This window comes from Cimex lectularius, unplaced genomic scaffold (genome assembly GCF_000648675.2).
Source record: "Cimex lectularius strain Harlan isolate CLEC.00 unplaced genomic scaffold, Clec_2.1 scaffold80, whole genome shotgun sequence".
NCBI lineage: Eukaryota > Metazoa > Arthropoda > Insecta > Hemiptera > Cimicidae > Cimex > Cimex lectularius.
The window spans coordinates 1,616,836-1,636,460 of NW_019392709.1; the positions used below are offsets into that span (position 1 = coordinate 1,616,836).

The 19,625-nt window shown below is 33.2% G+C and overlaps 3 protein-coding genes across 9 annotated transcripts; 1 reads left to right on the forward strand and 2 right to left on the reverse strand.

The window, feature by feature from the left end:
* Positions 1-3,268: 3,268 nt before the first annotated feature.
* LOC106665613 (methylglutaconyl-CoA hydratase, mitochondrial) lies at positions 3,269-4,538 on the reverse strand. The gene is made up of 2 exons (XM_014392128.2): positions 4,357-4,538; positions 3,269-4,295 (listed from the first exon to the last, which is right to left on the reverse strand). The coding sequence occupies exon 2, from the start codon at positions 4,291-4,293 to the stop codon at positions 3,412-3,414; it is 882 nt and encodes a 293-aa protein (XP_014247614.1). The 5' UTR covers positions 4,294-4,295; positions 4,357-4,538; the 3' UTR covers positions 3,269-3,411.
* Positions 4,539-4,798: 260 nt separating this feature from the next.
* LOC106661606 (protein KIAA0556-like) lies at positions 4,799-12,592 on the forward strand. 7 transcript variants are annotated; one of them, XM_014385140.2, is made up of 16 exons: positions 4,799-5,149; positions 8,879-9,060; positions 9,115-9,355; positions 9,549-9,724; positions 9,775-9,983; positions 10,040-10,237; positions 10,341-10,478; positions 10,543-10,680; positions 10,746-10,969; positions 11,023-11,185; positions 11,239-11,413; positions 11,491-11,649; positions 11,705-11,844; positions 11,906-12,007; positions 12,065-12,198; positions 12,261-12,592. In XM_014385140.2, the coding sequence occupies exons 1-16, from the start codon at positions 5,097-5,099 to the stop codon at positions 12,382-12,384; spliced, it is 2,556 nt and encodes an 851-aa protein (XP_014240626.1). In that variant the 5' UTR covers positions 4,799-5,096; the 3' UTR covers positions 12,385-12,592. The 7 variants fall into 7 exon arrangements, with proteins under 7 accessions (XP_014240626.1, XP_014240643.1, XP_014240658.1 ...); XM_014385157.2 differs by having other exon boundaries at positions 8,879-9,018; XM_014385172.2 differs by lacking the exon at positions 4,799-5,149 and adding an exon at positions 7,751-7,838 and having other exon boundaries at positions 9,552-9,724.
* A 1,867-nt stretch (positions 12,593-14,459) lies between these two features.
* Positions 14,460-19,577, reverse strand: LOC106661658 (phosphatidylinositol N-acetylglucosaminyltransferase subunit Q). The gene is made up of 7 exons (XM_014385201.2): positions 19,440-19,577; positions 15,943-16,711; positions 15,433-15,568; positions 15,226-15,370; positions 14,980-15,172; positions 14,811-14,925; positions 14,460-14,748 (listed from the first exon to the last, which is right to left on the reverse strand). Exons 2-7 carry the CDS (start codon positions 16,687-16,689, stop codon positions 14,555-14,557), a joined length of 1,530 nt encoding a protein of 509 aa, XP_014240687.1. The 5' UTR covers positions 16,690-16,711; positions 19,440-19,577; the 3' UTR covers positions 14,460-14,554.
* Positions 19,578-19,625: the final 48 nt, after the last annotated feature.

Below are 19,625 nucleotides of genomic sequence, written 5' to 3' on the forward strand. Positions count from 1 at the left end.
ATTTAAACAGGCAGATGCTCAAAGTACAATATACAATACATTTTGTGATAATTAAAAAAAATACAAATTTGTCCATATGAAAAAACTAAAACTTTTTTTTTTTAAGGCAAAAAACCAGCAAGGGCTATCATTGCCTTTATGTAGCTAGGGGTCCATATGTGTACAGTGCTTTTTATCACTGTGTGAGTGTGTGTGTGGATTCGCATGTGTGTCAGTTCAGAGTTCTGGGGAGCGCGTACAGTCAGCCGCCCGGCCACCACCGCCGAAGAAGGAGGGACCTAGGCTCCTCCGTCTTTTGTTTTTCTTTTAATGTGATTGACCTTATGGAGCTCCCTTTGGAGGACGTGGATAAAAACCATTTACATTGAGACCTATATGGAAAAGTCCAAGCTCTCAGGAGGTCTGGGGCTTTTGCCCTGAGGTCCCTCCGTGTCCCCCAACCGGCGCAAGCGCACCAGCCCACTAGCCCGCGCCCCCCAGTGATGTAAAACCAATATGACACCACAAGAATAGCACCACACTTTATGCCATAAAGATGACCCGAATAAAGGTCATAACATCAGCAAAAAAAAAAAAAAAAAAAAAATGAAAAAGGTGTTTACTCTAAACTACCTCATGCTTGACTACTCCTCACAACTAATTAAATTATACATTTTCAATAAACTAAACATTAATAAGTAAAATTAGTTGAGAAAGAAAACTGCACAATTGTAAAATAATTAAAAAACTATTTTTAGAATATAAAAATAAACATAAACATTAATTGATTACAATTATATAATAAGCAATCAGATATCAGTACAGGTTTGTACCTTTATTCTGTTAAGCAGTGATAGAATTAAAACTTTCAATTATAATAAAAAATATAATGGTAGAAATCGAATTCTTTGGAATAGCTAGGAGATATGATTTAGTGGTTTGTATGAAATTACAGAATATATCTATTTGTGGAAACTTCTGAATACACTAAACTGCTCAAAAATGAATATGGATATATGTAATTTATTCTTATTCTATTAATTTTAATTAAATTAATCAATATATTCTTGTGAATTTGATAAAAAAGAAAATTCAAACCAGAAGCAAATAAATGTTAATACTCATTTTTAATAACTAATTAACTTAAGAATAGTAAACATGGAGATTTTGTACTTTGGACTTTGTAAGCAAACACCTTTTCTGACTTTTCTCCATTTTAATCCAGTTGTATTCTCTTTAATCATGGAAAGATATTATCTTGAACCAATAGTTCGCAATATTAATATGAGAATGTGTCACCGAGGTCACCGGCAAGTGGATATCGCAGAGGCAGTTGGTGTTTTTCAGAGCGTGGTCTCCTGGGTTTTAGCCCTATTCCGAGAGACTGAAGTGCCAACAGGAGGTCTGGTAGTGGATTCAGCGCATTACAATGCTAAGGGATGACAAAAATATTGTCATCGCTGCAAGACAGAGCTCTTTCTATAGTGTCCACCAAATCTTAAGTGAAGTACAAGATGTTTTGACAAGGCCTTTATCTATACAAACGATTCATAATTGTGGGAAGTTGGCCTCACATCGTATGCTCCTTTGAGACGCCCTGCAGCAACAGCCCCCCCACCACCAACTCACGAGAATATGGTGTAGCAAACGCACAGAAGAGAACCGATTGGAATCCTGTTATGTTTACTGATGTCGCATTTCAGTCTGTATAATGTATAGTGATAGCAGGCACCAAAGAGTCTACCAAGAACAGGCCCCAGTTTATGCTCCCTTCAGTGCAATTTGAAGGATGTAGTGTAATGGTCTATGCTGAAATTTACACTGGAGGACAAACTGGACTCTATACTGTTGAAGGCGACTTCACCAGAGTCCGTTATGTCCAAGAAATTATCAAGGAACACATCCCTCAAACCAGAGATCTCATTGGCAGGGATTTTCGATTTTTGGATGACAATGCCAGACCACATAGAAGCAATATCCCTATTCATTTTTGAGCAGTTTATTTTCTTGAGTCAGTCGATGCCAAAATGAAGAAGATAATCATGAAGAATGTGAGGAGTGCTAACCTCTGATTATGATCACGCAATTGCTTTGGAGGAGCTCCAGGCACACAGAATAGATGAATGGAGTCAATTCTGGCACCTTATGACAAATCAGCAATGCAAATGCACTCATATTACTTTTATCCTCCGAAACAAAACCCCCTTAAAAACAAACTAAAACTTTATAAAAAACTGCTGAAACCTATTTCGACATACATATTACTATGGGGCACCGCTAAGCCTTCCAACATCCAAAAAAATAAGACTGCAGAACTATTGTCAACACTCCCCACTACATCCATTTATGTTTAATGGTCTAATTTACTAAATTACTTCTTTCAATTAATTATTCTGTTTATGTAAGGTCTTGGTTGAGATGAAAAAGTTAGTGTCACTCCCTACTACGTTTCCAACACTCCACAATGACCTCCAAACACTCTTCGTTAAAAACCTAATTCTCCACATTCTGTGAACAACTATCCTCACATCTTAACCCATTAACCCGATTACCTGACCACTCACCTCTACATCCTAGTAAGGTAACTGAAGCTGAATTTTTAGTATAAATTTGGTCAAATTTCTATGCGCAATTTTAGTATTTTTGATAAACCAGTGTTGATGATGTGTCATAGTGATTGTACTTAATGCTGTGCAATTAAAACAAATGTTTAACTGCAAACTAAGGTCGAGTTGTTAGGATATACGATTGTTATTTTCTATATTAGCAGCTTTCCTCTGAAAATTTGTACTCTAAAAAAGAATAATTTGCACAAAATATATTAATGACTTTTTAACCATGCATCTAACAGATTATCAGTATAAAGTCCTGATAGGAATTGCCCGATTTGACTTTACATAATACTTTTTAAAAAATGCCTGGTATTATCAAAGAACATATTGAACTATTGATCTGGCAGATTTTGTTTTTAACATTCATATCTCTTTTTAACACTCATATCTTTGGTCTTTCCTTTTAATTGTTTGAACTTTCTGCTTGTTATTAATGATAAACTGGTGAATTTGATATTTGATACTGCATTGGCACCGTCAATAGATTACCTGATGCTGAAATCTACTTGGCTAAGACAAAACAGCAAAGTATTATTTAATAAAAATATTTTATTCAATTATGTATGGAAATCACATAAAAGCAGTCTGACTGAATTAAGCTCTAACTTCATCAAAAGCTCATTTATTAAAAAAAAAATTTATATGAAAATCATATGGTAAAATAATAATAAAAAAAATATATATTAAAAATAAAATATATTTTTAACAATGTGTATGTCTAACAAGTGTTTGAATGTAAATGTTACAAAATTAGATTCATTTCCCCCTCTGATACCGGCGTTTGGAATGATGTTTGCATTTTAAGAAAAAAACAATGCAATCAGCTCCCAGTGTATACGGGAGTCCTTTTTTCCTGGAATGCTTTCAATCCTTCCAACCTATCTTTCGTCGGGATGACTTGTGCATAACAAAGCTCTTCGATTGCGAAGCCAGAGGCCAAGTCTACCTCGATGCCTTTGCTTATGGCCTGTTTAGCCATTTTCACGCCTATGGGTCCATTTGGTATTATCTCCCTGGCGATACTCAATGCTTTTTCAAAAGCAGCATCTTCACCGTCTTTTGATTCGACACAGTGGTTGACGATCCCGTATTCTTGTGCTTGAGAACCTGAAAGAACTCGTGCGGTGAATATGAGTTCCTTTGCTCTTGAAGGGCCGATGATTCGGGTTAACCTTTGTGTACCTCCTGCACCTGGGATGATGGCTAGTTTTGTCTCAACGAGTCCGATTTTTGCCTTGTCTGTTGCAACCCTTATATCGCACGCCAAAGCCATTTCCAATCCTCCACCGAGAGCGGCACCATTTATCGCTGCAATAACAGGAACAGGTGTGTTTTCTAGCGTCACCATAAGCTTCCGCAGCCTGAAGACGAACATCTGCACCTCGGTTTGCGTCATCTGAAGCCGCTCTTTTAGATCGGCTCCTGCGCAGAATACACCAGGTACATGGCTGCGTAAAACTAATGCTCTAACATCCTTATCGTACCTGACCGCTTCGAGAATATCCTCCAAGCTCTGGACAAAACTCTTGCTGAATGAATTCTTCCCTTTTAGCCTGTCCAATCCTAGGACCATGATCCCCCTATCTGAGCCGGACAAGAGTTCCACTTTTAGATCGGAATGTTTCTCACTCTCGACAGAAACGAACCGCCGGCTGTTCTTGACTACAGACATCAGCCTAGTAATGGACTTTCGGAAGAACATAACTGGACAAATATGTAAATGACACCTTTCAATTATTTATATAATCAATTGGGGATGCTTTACCCTTTATCGATTCGATTTATAAAATAGTTACACTGTCTAATCGTCGACTCTTTAGTCAGAAACTTAGCCCTGGACAAGTCGAACCTTGAAACAATAAAAAAAATGTTATTAGCAACTTATATAAAACACAAAAATTCACTGCGATAAGATATTAAGAAGGATAAGAAAACACATTGCGTGACCTGATAACTGAAAACAAAAAGAGAAAAAACAAACTTTATATTCAGGTAATAAACAATACCTCAAAGTAAATTATTAATAATAAATTACGAATATTTCATTAAAAAAAGTTATATTTATAAAAAATGAATATATTTAATTAAAAAATAATTACCAAATAGGTAATTTTCGTGAAATGTACGATATCGCCCGGTTGGTATGAAACAAGGAAGGAAATTCAAAATTTCCATGGTAACTAAGCTAAGAGGAGAATGACAACAAAAACTCTTCCTGCTTCCTGTCAACAATATTTTTTTATGCCTAAAAAAATATATATAATAGAAAAAGGCGATTTTTAATATTTTTAGTTTGGCCGAATTGATATGGATATCTCATGTTTGCATGTTCTCAGTTATACGCGTATGGAACATTTTAGCGTAGCCTTTCGAGATAAATCTTAGTGGTTAAATGATCTCCCTTTGGGAAATAAAGAGATGTAATTTTAGTAAAGTGCGTTTTAAGTGAGAAGTGTGGTACGTCGATAAAATGCATTTGTACATTTTTATTCGCACCACCCTATAATGGAGCAGATTTCGGAGAAAAAGCTGCCTTTCTGGCTTGAAGACTGGACAAGGTAATGCGTTGCTATTCAGCACAATTTAAAGAGTACTAAAACAGCTTGCACAAGATAAAAAATAAATTAATAAAATAATCTCTCGTGTTTATTTTTATTTTTTGTTTTCCAATCTGTATTTGTTAAACTCTTTATTTTCAGAAAATCAAATATATGCTGACTAATTTTTATACACTGTCGTATATGGAGTTAACGCAAAGATAGTATAATGTTTAGTGTTTTTAGTAGTCTAAAGTCTTTGTTTGTGTTTGTTAAAGCAAACTATTTAAATAATATGAATGATGAAATAATAAAAAAAAAGCTGCTTTATTCCTAAAAAACTTGGGTGCATAAAAGCACAACTTTTTACATTTAGAAAATATTTACGCGCTTAGTTTTATTATGAGAAAAGTTTAGAAAGATAAGGCATTGTAATTTTTTTTTTTTTACATAATAGATAATTTATGTTTTTTATGCATATATACATCAACAATGAGTGTTGCTTGTCAATGTTGATTTTTGATTGAAATTAATCGAATTAGTAATTTTTTGAATTAATTTCTCTCCAGCCAGATGCTTTAAAATAAGATTTTTTTAGGGGCGTCGGTGGCCGGTTTAGGTTTAGGTAGTTAAACGGTTTAGGCGTTGACACGGCGCTCATCACTGTAAGGTCCTGGGTTTGAATCCAGCGGCCCTGCATTCGAACCTGACATACTTACAGATGGGCTTTTTTTCAAAAACACCGGCACCCCAAGGGTTGATATAACCTCTGCTGTTGCGAACCCTCATAAAATAAAAAAATAAAAAAAGAATGAGCCATCTATTTAGAAAATCTTTAAATTGATTCTTACCAAAGATGGCAAAATGTTGAAATGTGTCTGACAGACTAACCCAGCAAGGAAAAACCAAGATGATCTAGAGGGATCATTGGTTCATCACCTGCAGATCACAGAAAAAAATCGCGGAAAAAAAAACCTCTGCCTAAGTTTGAATAAATGATACAAAGCAAGTTTTTAGATTTTTAGAAAATAAAAAAGACAAGAAATCGAATTAAACAAATTCATTGATGTGTTGATAAACATCTAGTCAAATATAAACTATATTATTTTAAAAAAATATTTACAATTATTAAAACAACTTGGATCACAGATTACAAGAACAACAAGAAAAAATGGGATAAATCTGCAATTTATTTGCCTACAGTTTGAAATTAGGCCCATTAATGATCATTTTGGTCTGCCTATCTTCACTAGGTCGGTCTGTCAGATCGTAATGACAGACGAACCAAGTGAATATAGGCATACTTAAATGATCGATAATGACCAAATTTCTTCACTTTGCAGACATGGAGAAACCTCAAAAAATTGTCCACAATTTGTTAATCACTTTATTGACTTTACGTGAAACATTACAATGTATTATTTATTAGTATTATCAGTTAAATTATTAGTTCTACATAAACAAAAATACATAAGTTAGTATTATTATTTAATTTAGTTTATAGATTTTTGATCTAAGGTTTTGGTTGAGATAAAAAAGCAAGTGTCAGAGCTGGTTTCGAACCCACGACCTTTGACTACAATTAGTGGGTACAAATCTAGCTCATGACACTTGCTTTTTAATTTCAACCAAGACCTTAGATTAAAAGTATAATTAATTAAAATAAATAATACAGACAATTATGACTATTAAATACATATATGGATTAATATATTGATTTATAGATTTCAAATTTAAAATTTCATGTGCCACATGTTCTTAGCTCTCCCAATTGAGTAGATGTGATAACTGAATCTTGATATTTCCAACCTTTTTAAAGAAAATTCGATGATATTAAAATTCCACATTTAAAGAAAAAGAAAAGAGCATTAGTCAAAATTTAAATCTTATTTGTTGTAGGATGTTGCCTACTTATTTGACCTTCTGACTTAAAATAAAGGGAACATTTGATCAGAAATGGCCAACATACCATATATCTGAGCCTATTTTATTATCATATTTACTCACTAATTTGGTTATTACTATTCAATTTGATCTGCCCGACCTCACCAAGTTGATTGGTCGGATGTGTTTCGGCATTTTGTCATCTAGGCAGATCAAAATATTGACCAACGACCAAATTACAGATCCATCACTTCGTAGACCCCAGAAGGAAATCTCACAACATATTCAGAAATGTTCACACCTCGAACACCCATCTGTTTTTAGATGACCATATTAAATATTTATTTGTTTATTCAGAGTGCTACAGACCTGTTACAGCTTTTTTACAGAGCTTACATTTTTAAAACTAAATTGGTGTTTAACATATATTACAGCTGGGTATGTACTGCTGCAGATTAAGAGTTCAATTAAAATAACTTCGAAATTTCTCTAGTAATATTGCAATTTACTTTTAGTTAAAAATAAAATTACTTAAGTCAAAAGTCTAGTGTGTTAACTAATTAACTACCATTTGATATTAAGTTTAATATTTATAAAATTATTCTTTTATAATAAGTTTTTATTGCTGTACAACTTTGGTAAATAAATTAATATATAAAAAAAAGGCACAATTTTATTTCTATAAGTGTTACCACTCTAATAAAAATTTGGCAGGTATTGAGTACTTTGCCAGGCTTTTTTAAATTTTTAAATTTATTGAAATCGTATGACTTTCCAAATCTGTAGAAATAAGCAAGTCTTTAGAAATTGACTTTATTTGAAGCAGGTGAGTACAGATCTCTAAGAAAAAAACAATTTTCTAGGTGAAATCTTTTCGTTTATAACTAACTTCAATTTTATATTATTCTAGATTTATTTTAATTTTTTTGTTTGTTTTGACATATGATTTTTGTTGTGCAACATAAGGGAAAGGTTCCCATTATTTTGAGATATCAATAAGTTTTTTATTGTACAAAAATATGGCAATGTAGGCGTAATTTTATTTAAAGCCATATTTTTATACTACGACAAATATTTCTGACTTTTATCCCATCCGCCAGCCAACATTTATTTTACAATCAATTTATTAATTTGTTACTGTAGCTTTTTATTATTGCCATTGCATGAGAATCACTTGTACGGACTATGTCAACTTTTTGGAACAGGAAAATATTAAAATTTAGAGTACGTTTATAAAACAGTGTTTTCTCTTAAAGAAAACATTTTTTTTTGGATTTCCACATGGCTGATTTGTTGCTGAAAAACGCCTACTCGAAAATCTCCCATTCCCTGAACATCGTGGCGCACACTATGTAAGCACCAATTTTTCAGTTCTGACCATCATAATGCATGACAAGGGCCAAGCCCAGCCTTTTTTAAACTGCCGAACTGTATGTTTTAGATTTTAAGCCTTTCAAACAAGCTTTTATTTACAATAATGCAATGCTGCTATTTAAATGTAGCCAATAAACTACAAATAAACTGGTTTAGTACTGTATGTTTTTTTGTTAAATCAAAAATGTTTTTGCTCACACGGCAATTATTGTTACTTTTGATATGCCAAATAATTTCTTATAGTAGGGTTGTGTAAAGTCTTAAATTTGTATAATCACAAATGTAAAAACTACCATGTTTTGCATGTAATTTTTATCCTTTACGTTTGTAAAACTTGTGTTAAATTAATTGTAAAATCTAAATGTAAGATGGATAGCTGATCAACATATATAACATTATTTGTGCAGTATATTTATACATAATGGGGACAATCGTTTTAATGAAAAAAAAATTGATAGTTTGTTTAATAATCAACTCAATTTATTGTTATAGGAGTGTGAAAATAAATAAGGTCCGCCCACAGTCATGGAAGCCTGCAATAAGCGAGAAAATAATTGATGAGCAGCAAAAGAGAGCGATTACAACTCCTGCCAGGTTTGAGAACTCACGTTCCCAACACGATCTCCGCGAAAGTGAGTACATTGCGGATAATATGCTCATGAAGGGAGATGGAGGTAAGGAACAGTGAGAAATCAAAAACTTACGAATCTAATTCTTTCCTCATTTAGATCCAGCATCGTATAACACTTTTTTCCAACCAGTAAAAGAGTCTAAGTCTGAAATCAGTACACCTTCGGTGAGCACCCCAGCAGAAGAAAGTCTGCTGTCCTTTTCCGTCTTAGAGGAGGAATTCGGGGAATTGACGATAGCTGCTACCAGAAGGACTTCGAGTGCTCTTTCTAATGATGATCGATACACCCCTAGTATCCTTTCCCTTGGTGGAGATATCCCTCCAAGCAGATCAAGAAGGTATAATGAATGACATACAATCCTTATCTTAAAACTGTCACACAATATCAATAAAATATTATTAAAGACCACATCTTTGGTAAAGTAATTGTAATATGAAGTAACAAGCAAATTATTCTATAAGTTGCTTAATATATGTAACATGTATGTGATATGTACTATAATATTTTGATTTATATGTTTGAATCGGAAGTAGAGGAAGCAGTTTTATGACAAAGCCTTTAATGAATTACTTTCCTGATAAAACTCCGAGCCCTGTGAAAGAAGAAGTGCAGTTGCCAATGCCTGAGCAGAAATTGGAGGAGAGTTGGTCTTCCCTTGATATTTTTAATCAAAAGCACCGTGGCAGGATTTCTAAACGAGCCGAAGGTAATTTGAACATTATTATTTGTGATCTTATTTAACGATTTTGTTTTCAGACCCACAGATCAAATTTAACGAGTTTGAACACAGCTATGGAAGGTCGTCAGCTTCCCCTAAGTCGAATGAAGATTTCATTATTCCCGAATTGCCGTCTGGACAACACCTCGTCCTAGACATCACTTCGACTTGGGGGGACCGGCATTACGTCGGGCTGAACGGCATCGAGATCTTTTCTATAACAGGAGAACTAGTCCAGATCGCTCGGGTAAGTGGCATTGTATGTATTGAAAGGGAGTGAATCTGACGGAAATTTGTCAAAAGATTACAGCAGACCCTGCAGACATCAACGTCCTTCCTGAATATGACAAGGACCCAAGGGTTGTGGAAAATATTCTAGACAGGGTCAACAGGACAAGGGATGATATGCATCTCTGGCTCACTCCTTTTACCGAAGGGAGTCATCATTATGTACGAATACTGATGGAACATGTACAAACTATCGCAATGATTAGAATTTGGGTAAGGGATTTTTCTAATGTTTACTTATATGCATGCTTATTACAAACTCATTGCTCAATTTTTTTAAAAATTTATATTATTTTAATCTAAAATTGTTTTCCAGAATTATAACAAGTCTAGAATTCACTCTTACAGAGGAGTAAAAGACATGGTGATTACACTCGATGGAGTCAAGATATTTCAAGGAGAAATTGCGAGAGCATCTGGTGGAATTTTAGGTGGCACTGATGCATTTGGGGATGTAAATATATAAAATTACATGATGAAAAATTCTTTTTTTCTTGAAAATTTCATCTTTTCCCCAGACAATTTTATTTACAACTGACGAAGAAATACTTGAAAGAGTATCAAGGCATGATGATTCATATGAAAGTGTGATGAATGAGGTGGTCGAGCCGGTCAAACCGACGCAGCCAGAAAGACCGCTGACTGCTGATATAGGGGTATTTTATTATTTTTATTACTTATTATATAAGTTTAAATTTAATAATGGAATTTGTAATATCAGGACGTCCGGCCTCTCACGTGTCCCGGTCTTGTGAAACCTGAGTCCAACAGGGTCTGCGTTGGCGCTGTCATATGTCTGAAATCTCTTTCGCTCAAACTCACTAGCACATGGGGTCTGAATACGATCGGTTTGACAGGCGTTAGCGTTTTAGGCGAGACGGGTGAGCCTCTGCCGATTTTAAGCCTCCTGATTGAAAATTCTCCTGAGCAAAAACATATCAAAAGGTAATATGCACAAAAAAAGAGTTGTACTGTACTGACTATACGACAAATTTTAGACTTAATGATGGTGTAAATGAGACAACGGATAAGAGGCACATGTGGAGGATAGACTTCAAAAAGACTTCACTCACTATACGTATAAATATAAGTGTACCCGTACATATATCCGCCATCGTAATATGGAATTATAATGAAAATGAAGAGATGAGCTATGCTGGAGTTAGTTTTTTAACTTTGTTTTAAAACCCTTTTGTTAAATTAATTGATTTTAGGTTAAAACGATGAGCATTTACATTGATGATAAAATGGTATGTGGGGATGTTCTAGTCAGGAAAGCTCCTGGGCATTGCCATTATAAAATAGCCCAGAAAATACCTTTAATAAAACCTCCTGAAACAAATTACAAACCTGTTGACAATCTGATGAAGTCCCTATTAAATTCAAGAGGTAAAATTTAAACAAATATAATTTTTGTATGTTGAACTATAAAAATTCAAAGATTATTATTAAAAATTTTCCCCAAGGCCCTATGAATTTTGAAGAGTACGAGCCACCAGAAATGCCATCAGGATTTGTCTTTCAATTCCAATTGTTGTCGACATGGGGAGATTCTTATTATATAGGGCTCAACGGGATAGAACTTTACGACATGAATGGAATTGCCATTCCGATTTCTGAGACAAGTATGCAGCACGAGTATAATAACAATAAAAATATATTTATATTCATTTGTCATAGATATCGGCGCTTATCCTTCGAGTGTAAATATTCTCGATGGGATAGAGGACGATGTGAGAACGCCAGACAAGCTCCTTGACGGTATAAACACTACAACGGATGGAAGGCATATGTGGCTTGCGCCGATATTGCCAGGGATTGTACGTGAACTGGCATAATATAATTTTTAATTATTCTCAAAATATTGTAATTTTTTGACAGATCAATACAGTCTATATAACATTCGATACCCCAACAACTGTATCAATTATAAAACTTTGGAATTATGGTAAAACCCCGAATAGAGGAGTTAAAGAGTTTGGGGTAAGTTAAATAACATAAAAACGTAACAAATTTATAAACTATTTTATTTTACAATAGATCTTAGTGGATGACTTACTGGTTTACAATGGTATTCTTGAAGCAACCAATGGAAGTGAAAATGTGCCACACCGGACGGTAATATTTTCAAGAGACAAGGAATTTACCAAGAAATATACAAATGATAATTCAAGGTAAGGCTTTAATTAAATTCAGACTGTTATTTTAATTGTATTAATTATTTTTATGTGCCCAGGATAAGGAATTCTATTGACTCAAGCAGGGTATCTATAATATCAGCAGATCAATCAAAACGACCATTCACATCTTTACAAATCCCAGTTGACTATTCTAGGAGTAAAAGTGTTTTAGATTTCTAGGCTTAACTCGAAAGCCATAGCTATTCTCCTGTCAAAATAGAAAAAAACCAACAGTCGGATAAACAAATACCCCACTCTCTCTCTATCCTCCTCTTCCTTTTTATCCAACGAAGCTACCAATAAACACACGAGAACATGAAATGTTAATGAAACATAAGTTGAGTGGCTTCTTTACCATACTATTGTAAAATGTACAAGTTGTTAATAATCTTCTTTTCTTTTTTTCTCTCTAGTCTATTTTGTAAGTGAAAATTAATTAGGTTTAGATTTAATTTTTTTATTAGACTATAAATATTGTGCCTTTATAATGTTGAGGTTATTGTCAATAATTAATGCCATATTGGTAAGTCCTACAGATAAATACAAACTTTATTTCATTAAAAATTAATATATATGCATTTCATTGTGGAATAATTATTTTTTTAAACTTGAAATTTTAATAATTTATAATGCACTCTGCAAATATCAATAACAAAGTAGTTTAAAACTTCTGAAGTAGTAAATCTGTGATATATTATTCTTGAACTTGAAGAAAAGGAAAAAAAAGAATAAAATTAAACTTAAAATAAGTTATTCTTAAAAATTCAAAGTTCAAGTAAATTTTGTTACAAACAACAAAACTTTCATGCCATTCTAAATTTTTTTAGACTAAAATAAAAAAAACTTAATGATTTCTTATGTTTATTTAAAAAAAAATAAATTTATATTCAAGTGGCTCCACATTAACTTGTGTACAGATTTGTTCGCTTTTTCTTATATACTTATGCAAAAATTTGTTTTTAATCATAAAATCAACTTACCTTAACAGTATTTTTGGAAGAACTGATTAATTATGCATTTTATGTATTTAAAATATATTTATTTCTAATTATTATTATTTATATTAAATAAAAATTTAACAATAATCATTCAAATTATTCATTTAATACAATTGCTATTTCTACACACATACATACATATTATATTAAACAAATTGAAAATACAATTCAATATTAGGAAGATGGTATCAGGGTAAAACAAGTTAAGAATAAATTAAAATATAATTAAGATATTGGGTACAAAATTTAAAAAAAAGTTTAATCATTCCCAATCATACTTGACTATTTCTCCTGTATTGTTAAGGCACATTTTCCAACTTCCAACCTCAAGGATGATAAATAATTAAAAATCATTGCATATTCTAGGGTGAGGTGTTTACCTAAACGCCCTTTATTTTACCTACGTTATTTATTTAGACAAGAATCCAGTTGAGGTTTTTAAATGTATCAACTTTTCCTTTTGTTAAACATTGGAAGTTTTTGGTTAAACATCATATAATTATGTGGTGATAAAGATGGGGAAATGTCACAACATCTCTGATGAAATGAGCAATCTAGGATGATAGGGAATGATCCAACTCCAACCAAATATTTAATATGAGAAACTTAAACAAAATTGATTGAATTTTAACAATTGAACAAAATTGAATTTTAAAATAAGTGATGAAATGAAATGAATTGGCCATCCGTGACAGATTTTTTCAAATCAATTTTTAATTTTTATAATTAACCACTTACCTTAAATCAGTATCAATCAAAATAATTACAATCACCGTTAAATTGGCAAATTTTTATAGTCATATTGTTTACACTTCCAAGTCCCCCCCCCGGTTTTTTAAAAGTACTCTCACTACATAAGCTTACTTTGTATTAATGCTTCTTTTTAAAAAAAGTTGTTATTTTATTCTATTTAATAATATTTAGTAAAATTCTGATAAAACTGATTTTAGGTTTCATTTACTCTGGACATTTCGTGCTTATTGATCCAGTTCAGCCCTGTAAATCAACAGGGCATCAGCAACTTTCCAATTTAATTGTTCGATATGCTTAAATGTATGTGTCTGTACGTACAACCAAAAACTTTTTCTTGAGCCAAAAACGTCCAGAATAATCTAAAGACACTTGGTTTTACTTTCTCCACATAACAGCTAACAACTAAATTAAAAAACCGCGGCCGGTGTAACAATACAAATATAATAAAGAAAATTTTTTGTGTAATCTTCCCTCTCTTTTTTAAAAACAAACAATACATGTATATATAACAACAACAAATCTGTTTCTAATTGATTTTTTCTTACAAAGATTATAGAATGTACAAATATATACCAAATTCAGTCTTTTTTTAAATCAGTTCAAATCTGATAAATAATGTTTCCATTTAGCAAGCTCTTTCCAATTTTTGTCCATTGAACTGGTTTGGGCTTCGAAATAACCGTTGGTGTACACCTCAAAGCACATTCAAACCAAGACCCTGGTACTGCTTCTGCAATTAGTGTAACAGATCCAGAGTTCGAAAGTCCTTTCACTGGCAAAAGTCTTATTGTCACTGAAATCATCCATAGAAAAACAATAAATCTTTAAAAAACTATATATATGAAAAAAACCTACTTGAGACTTTTCTTGGCTTAAAGAACCAGATGAAAGTGCAGTAAATTGGTGAGATTTCAAGTAAGTATCTTGCTCTTGTTAACAGTCCACCAATCATCACAATGCCCAACCGAAGCTGAAATTATAATAATTCAAGTTTTCCTAACTTTTGTTTTTTTAAATTTCTCACCAGGGTGAAAATAATGTAGTAGACCAGTGTAGTGGGCAAGAGGAAAAGGAGTACTGTAAAACAGACAGTAGCGACAAAAAGCTGTTCGTTGTTGTAAGGAAAGGAGTCGACCTTGCCCGGCTCAGGATTTCGTTTACGTCCGAAAAATATTGCTGATAATGAACAAAGCTGTTTGAATTGGAAACTGAAAAGCCTGAAAAACAGAATTTGTTAAAACATTTGCAAATCTTAACCAAAGGCACGTACTTCGCTGCATAGACGTATATGCTGTAGAGATGAAATGACACTAGGGAAAATATATCAGCAAGTAAAGCGATCTGGAAGGAGCAACCTAGAAAGCCCATTTTGAGAAAAAGTAAAAATGCCAATTCCAAAAGAGGCCTGATAAGCCCTAAAAATAAAATTTATTCATTTCAAAAAACAATTTTCTTTGACATTGGTGACATCTAATACCAAGAAAAATCCACCACAAATACATGTGATAGAGAAAGAAGGTCCCAAGGATAAAATTCAAAGGATAGTTGAGCTTCAGCCCTCCTGGACTCCCCATTATCCATTTCAGTGTGACACTGATTGAATCTACAAGCTCCTAAAAAGTTATACGAATATTTTATAACAAAATTAAAAAAAAATTATATGCTTAAAAATATAATTATTTAAAAATGGTGGATATTGAGGAGAAGATGGCAAGGAGTAGCTTGATTTTCTCCAATACTCCTGGTTTGCTTAACTTTACTGGTTTTTCCTGGCCAATTTGTCATTGGTCTGAATATTATTTTAATCACGTCTTTATAATTGATACAGATCTACTACTGAAATTGGTAAAATAGACACATGTGACTGATAGGCAAAACCAGCGAGAATAGACCTGGATGTTTGGAGATGAACAAGCTACATTATCTTGACTAAATTTTTATTTCAATTAAAAAAAAAATAAAGATAATATTTATATTGTATTTATACCTCAGATACTGTGGCTATCGAATGGAAGATCTCGTGTTCAGTACCCCATTTTGAGAGTGCCATGGTTATGAAGAATCCAAGGGGCATGTCAAATAGAATGGACATGATGAAATTTCCTCGCTGAAGCTTTAACGTGTCAGGAATGTAATAGCTTTCAATGAGCCATTTAAGATTTTTTGACCTTTCAAGAAGGTGAAGACCGACAGATGAGAGCTGTGTTATATGGTAACCTTTGGTAAGCCAATAAACTATAAACTGGAGTATAGAAGCTGCCAATAGAGTGATTACACTCGGCTTATGCTTTGTAACTTTTGACTTTTTAACATTCAAAAAGTGGACTAGAGTTTTGAAGTAGTCGCCGTCAAATTCTTTATCAGGGGATCTGGCCAGAAGCAGTTCTGAATCATAGAGAAGATCAGGACTGTAGCGAATAACATGACACTGGTTCAGTGGGCAGTCTTCGTGGTTGATGTAAACCTTGTGGACGAGGGTATCGGCATTGAGATGGTTCAACAAGACCCAGTTTTCCCGTCTCAGGTCTAAGAAAAACCGCCCATTGACACCGCAGCTGCTTCCGATCAGGCTGTAGCTTTCCAGATCAGGTTCTGGGCTCTGCTCAAGACAAGAATACATGCCGAGGATGTAAAACGCCCTGCATGATTTTGAATCTGATTCACAATAGACTCCATAGAGGTAGCCGGAAAAGTCTTTTCTGATGTCTGGTACAAAAATCAAAACTGTGTCCATTCTTCATTCAACCATTCTTTCACTAACAACAAAATAATGATATAAGAGAATTGAATAAGAGAAAAGAAAACAATAAGTTGTAATTTTATATAATAGCTGAGTTTGTTCAGTCGTCTGATTCATATATTTGTTTATGAGCAGTCTCGGATCAGATTTTCCCTGGAATATTTTTTAGTAATCTGAATCTGATCTGAGAAAGTTTTCCAAAATACACTTGAAACTGTACTTTTTGGAAAAATCAAAACAGGATAGTTTCTAAGGCAAGGAAAACTATTTAAGAAGTTTAAAACAATCTCACTATCATGTAACAAATTGTAGTTAGCAACAGTAATGTCCAAACATAGAATCCAATCAATTTATTTTGCTGTCTGGTGTGACAGGTTTTAGAAAAACATTTTATTTATCATGCCGTTTCCATCTTTATTGAGATCATGTTCAGGGCCTGGGATTTATAAACATTATTTAAATTTTACAAATATATGTACGATGTGAAAAAAATGAATTTATACAATGATAGAAAATTTTAGATAAAAAAAAAGAATTTATACAATGCTAGAAAATTTTACATAAAAAATGAATTTATACAATGCTAGAAAATTTTAAATTAAAAAAAAGACTACANCATTGTAGTCTTTTTTTTAATTTAAAATTTTCTAGCATTGTATAAATTCATTTTTTATGTAAAATTTTCTAGCATTGTATAAATTCATTGTTTTTTCTAAAATTTTCTAGCATTGTATAGACATTTTTTTAATCTAAAATTTTCTAGCATTGTATAAATTCATTTTTTTCACATCCTACATGTATTTGTAAAATTTAAACAATGTTTATAAATCCCAGGCCCTGAACATGATCTCAATAAATATGGAAACGGCACGATAAATAAAATGTTTTTCTAAAACCTATGTCACACCAGACCGCATCTCACAACCTCCAATTAATCATCAAGTAAAGGTCACTAAACACCACACATTATTAATGATAAATGAGCAGATGTTCAATATCATAGTGAAAATTTTTGTAAGAATTATTTCTGCCTCAAAATCAGCTCTGGTGGTTATTAGACACACACTGAACCCGCTCTACCAATAAATTAGGAACGAGTAATATGCATTCATTTTGCTTCTTGATGCGCAATGATTTATTGATAGAACATGGGCTCAAGTGCATTGTCAAACTGTCATTCTAGGTTGAGGAAGATTTATGTCTTTAATCCAGGGTTGGACTCACTCAACCTTCTCCCAGATCACCAGTTTGTCTTTCGTCCCCGACATTCTACAACCCAGCAGGTTCTTCACATTGTAGACCCTCATATCCTCATCCCTTGAGCACAAACAATATTGCATGGAGGCCTTTCTTGTCAAGATACAAGCATTTCATTGCATGTGGCATGACGGTTTTCTGTACAAATTAAAATTTGGTCTTCCAAATACCTTGTTAATAATTCTTCCTATCTAACAGAACAATTCTGGGTCTCCCAAAGATTGGACTACTCCAAACACTGCCCTCTGGAAGCAGATTTCCACAGGACTGCGTGATCGAACCATTACCTCATTTATACCACAATTATCCTGACTTCACACTCCACTCTCCTAGCAGCTCTTTGCCGACGGTACAGCTGGGCTATTCCCTAATTCTGATCCACACTTCCTTCAGAGGAGCTCCAGGCAGGTTGCAAATAGCCGAGTAGAGCAAATTCTGGTGCCTTAAGATAAATGGAAGCAAATGCACCCATATTATTTTTAGCCTCCCCTGCCGAAACAAAACCCATCGTACAATATTCCTCAATAATTCTCCTATCCCAAAAACTAACTGTACCTGGTTCTATCTCGACTCACATCTAACCTGGAATACACAAACTAAAAGGCAAGAATCAAACAGATACTTCAGACTACTATACAAATTATTATCACGTACTTCACATGTATCAACAAAACACAAACTAACACTATGTAATAATCTACTGAAGACTATTGGACATATGGATTAGAACTATGCGGCACCGCTAAACCTTCCAACATCTGAAGTCCTCAGAACAATTGTCAACAGTACACCTCACAATGACCTCCATTCGTTAAAAACCTAATCCACAACAAATTTTCTACATTCTATGAACAACTATCCTCACATCCTAGCCCATTAACCTGATGCATGCCCAAAATTGCCCACCCCTACAAGAGGACTGAAGAGGAACTGGCCCTGGGAGCTCCTTACCAATAATTCGTAACTATTCAGAAAGCCAGGAGAACAACAATGCTGGCTCCTCATGGGATATACGTAAAATCGTATTGTATCTCATTATATAATGTATATAATTAGTACAGATGGTAATTAAATAAATAAATCAATATCCAGGGTCGGAAGAAGAGTATAATATTAAAAAATCAGATTTGGTACATATTTATTACACAATGAACCTTCTCTTCCAATAATACAAGACTATGTGCATTATAAACAGTAGATTATGCTTTTTGTAAATTCAAATCATTACTAAAATACTATCAACCCTAAACTGAAAATCTAAAGAAAAAATGTGTTGTTTAAGGGTGAAACAATAAACAAACATAATAATAATTTTATGTAGTGAACTATGCTACATTTCGCTTAATTTTTAATTATTTTCAATAAAAGATTGGTCTGGCTGTAAGATATAACATAGAAATTAAATTTGGGACTTAATTTAATTAATCAAGTTAATATTTTGAATGTAACTTTTTGTTCAATGTTAATATTTTTTAATTATTACTCACTGCGATAAAAATAACTTCTCTTCACTAAATTAAATTATACTGCATCAAATTCTCTCATCTTTATAATTATAACATAAAACATAAGCCTGTCAAAAACCATTATCGTTATCAGCTAAAAGGTTAACAATAAATAAGGTTAAGTTTATATGATAAAGATTTCATCTGAAACAAGTGGATGTTCACAAA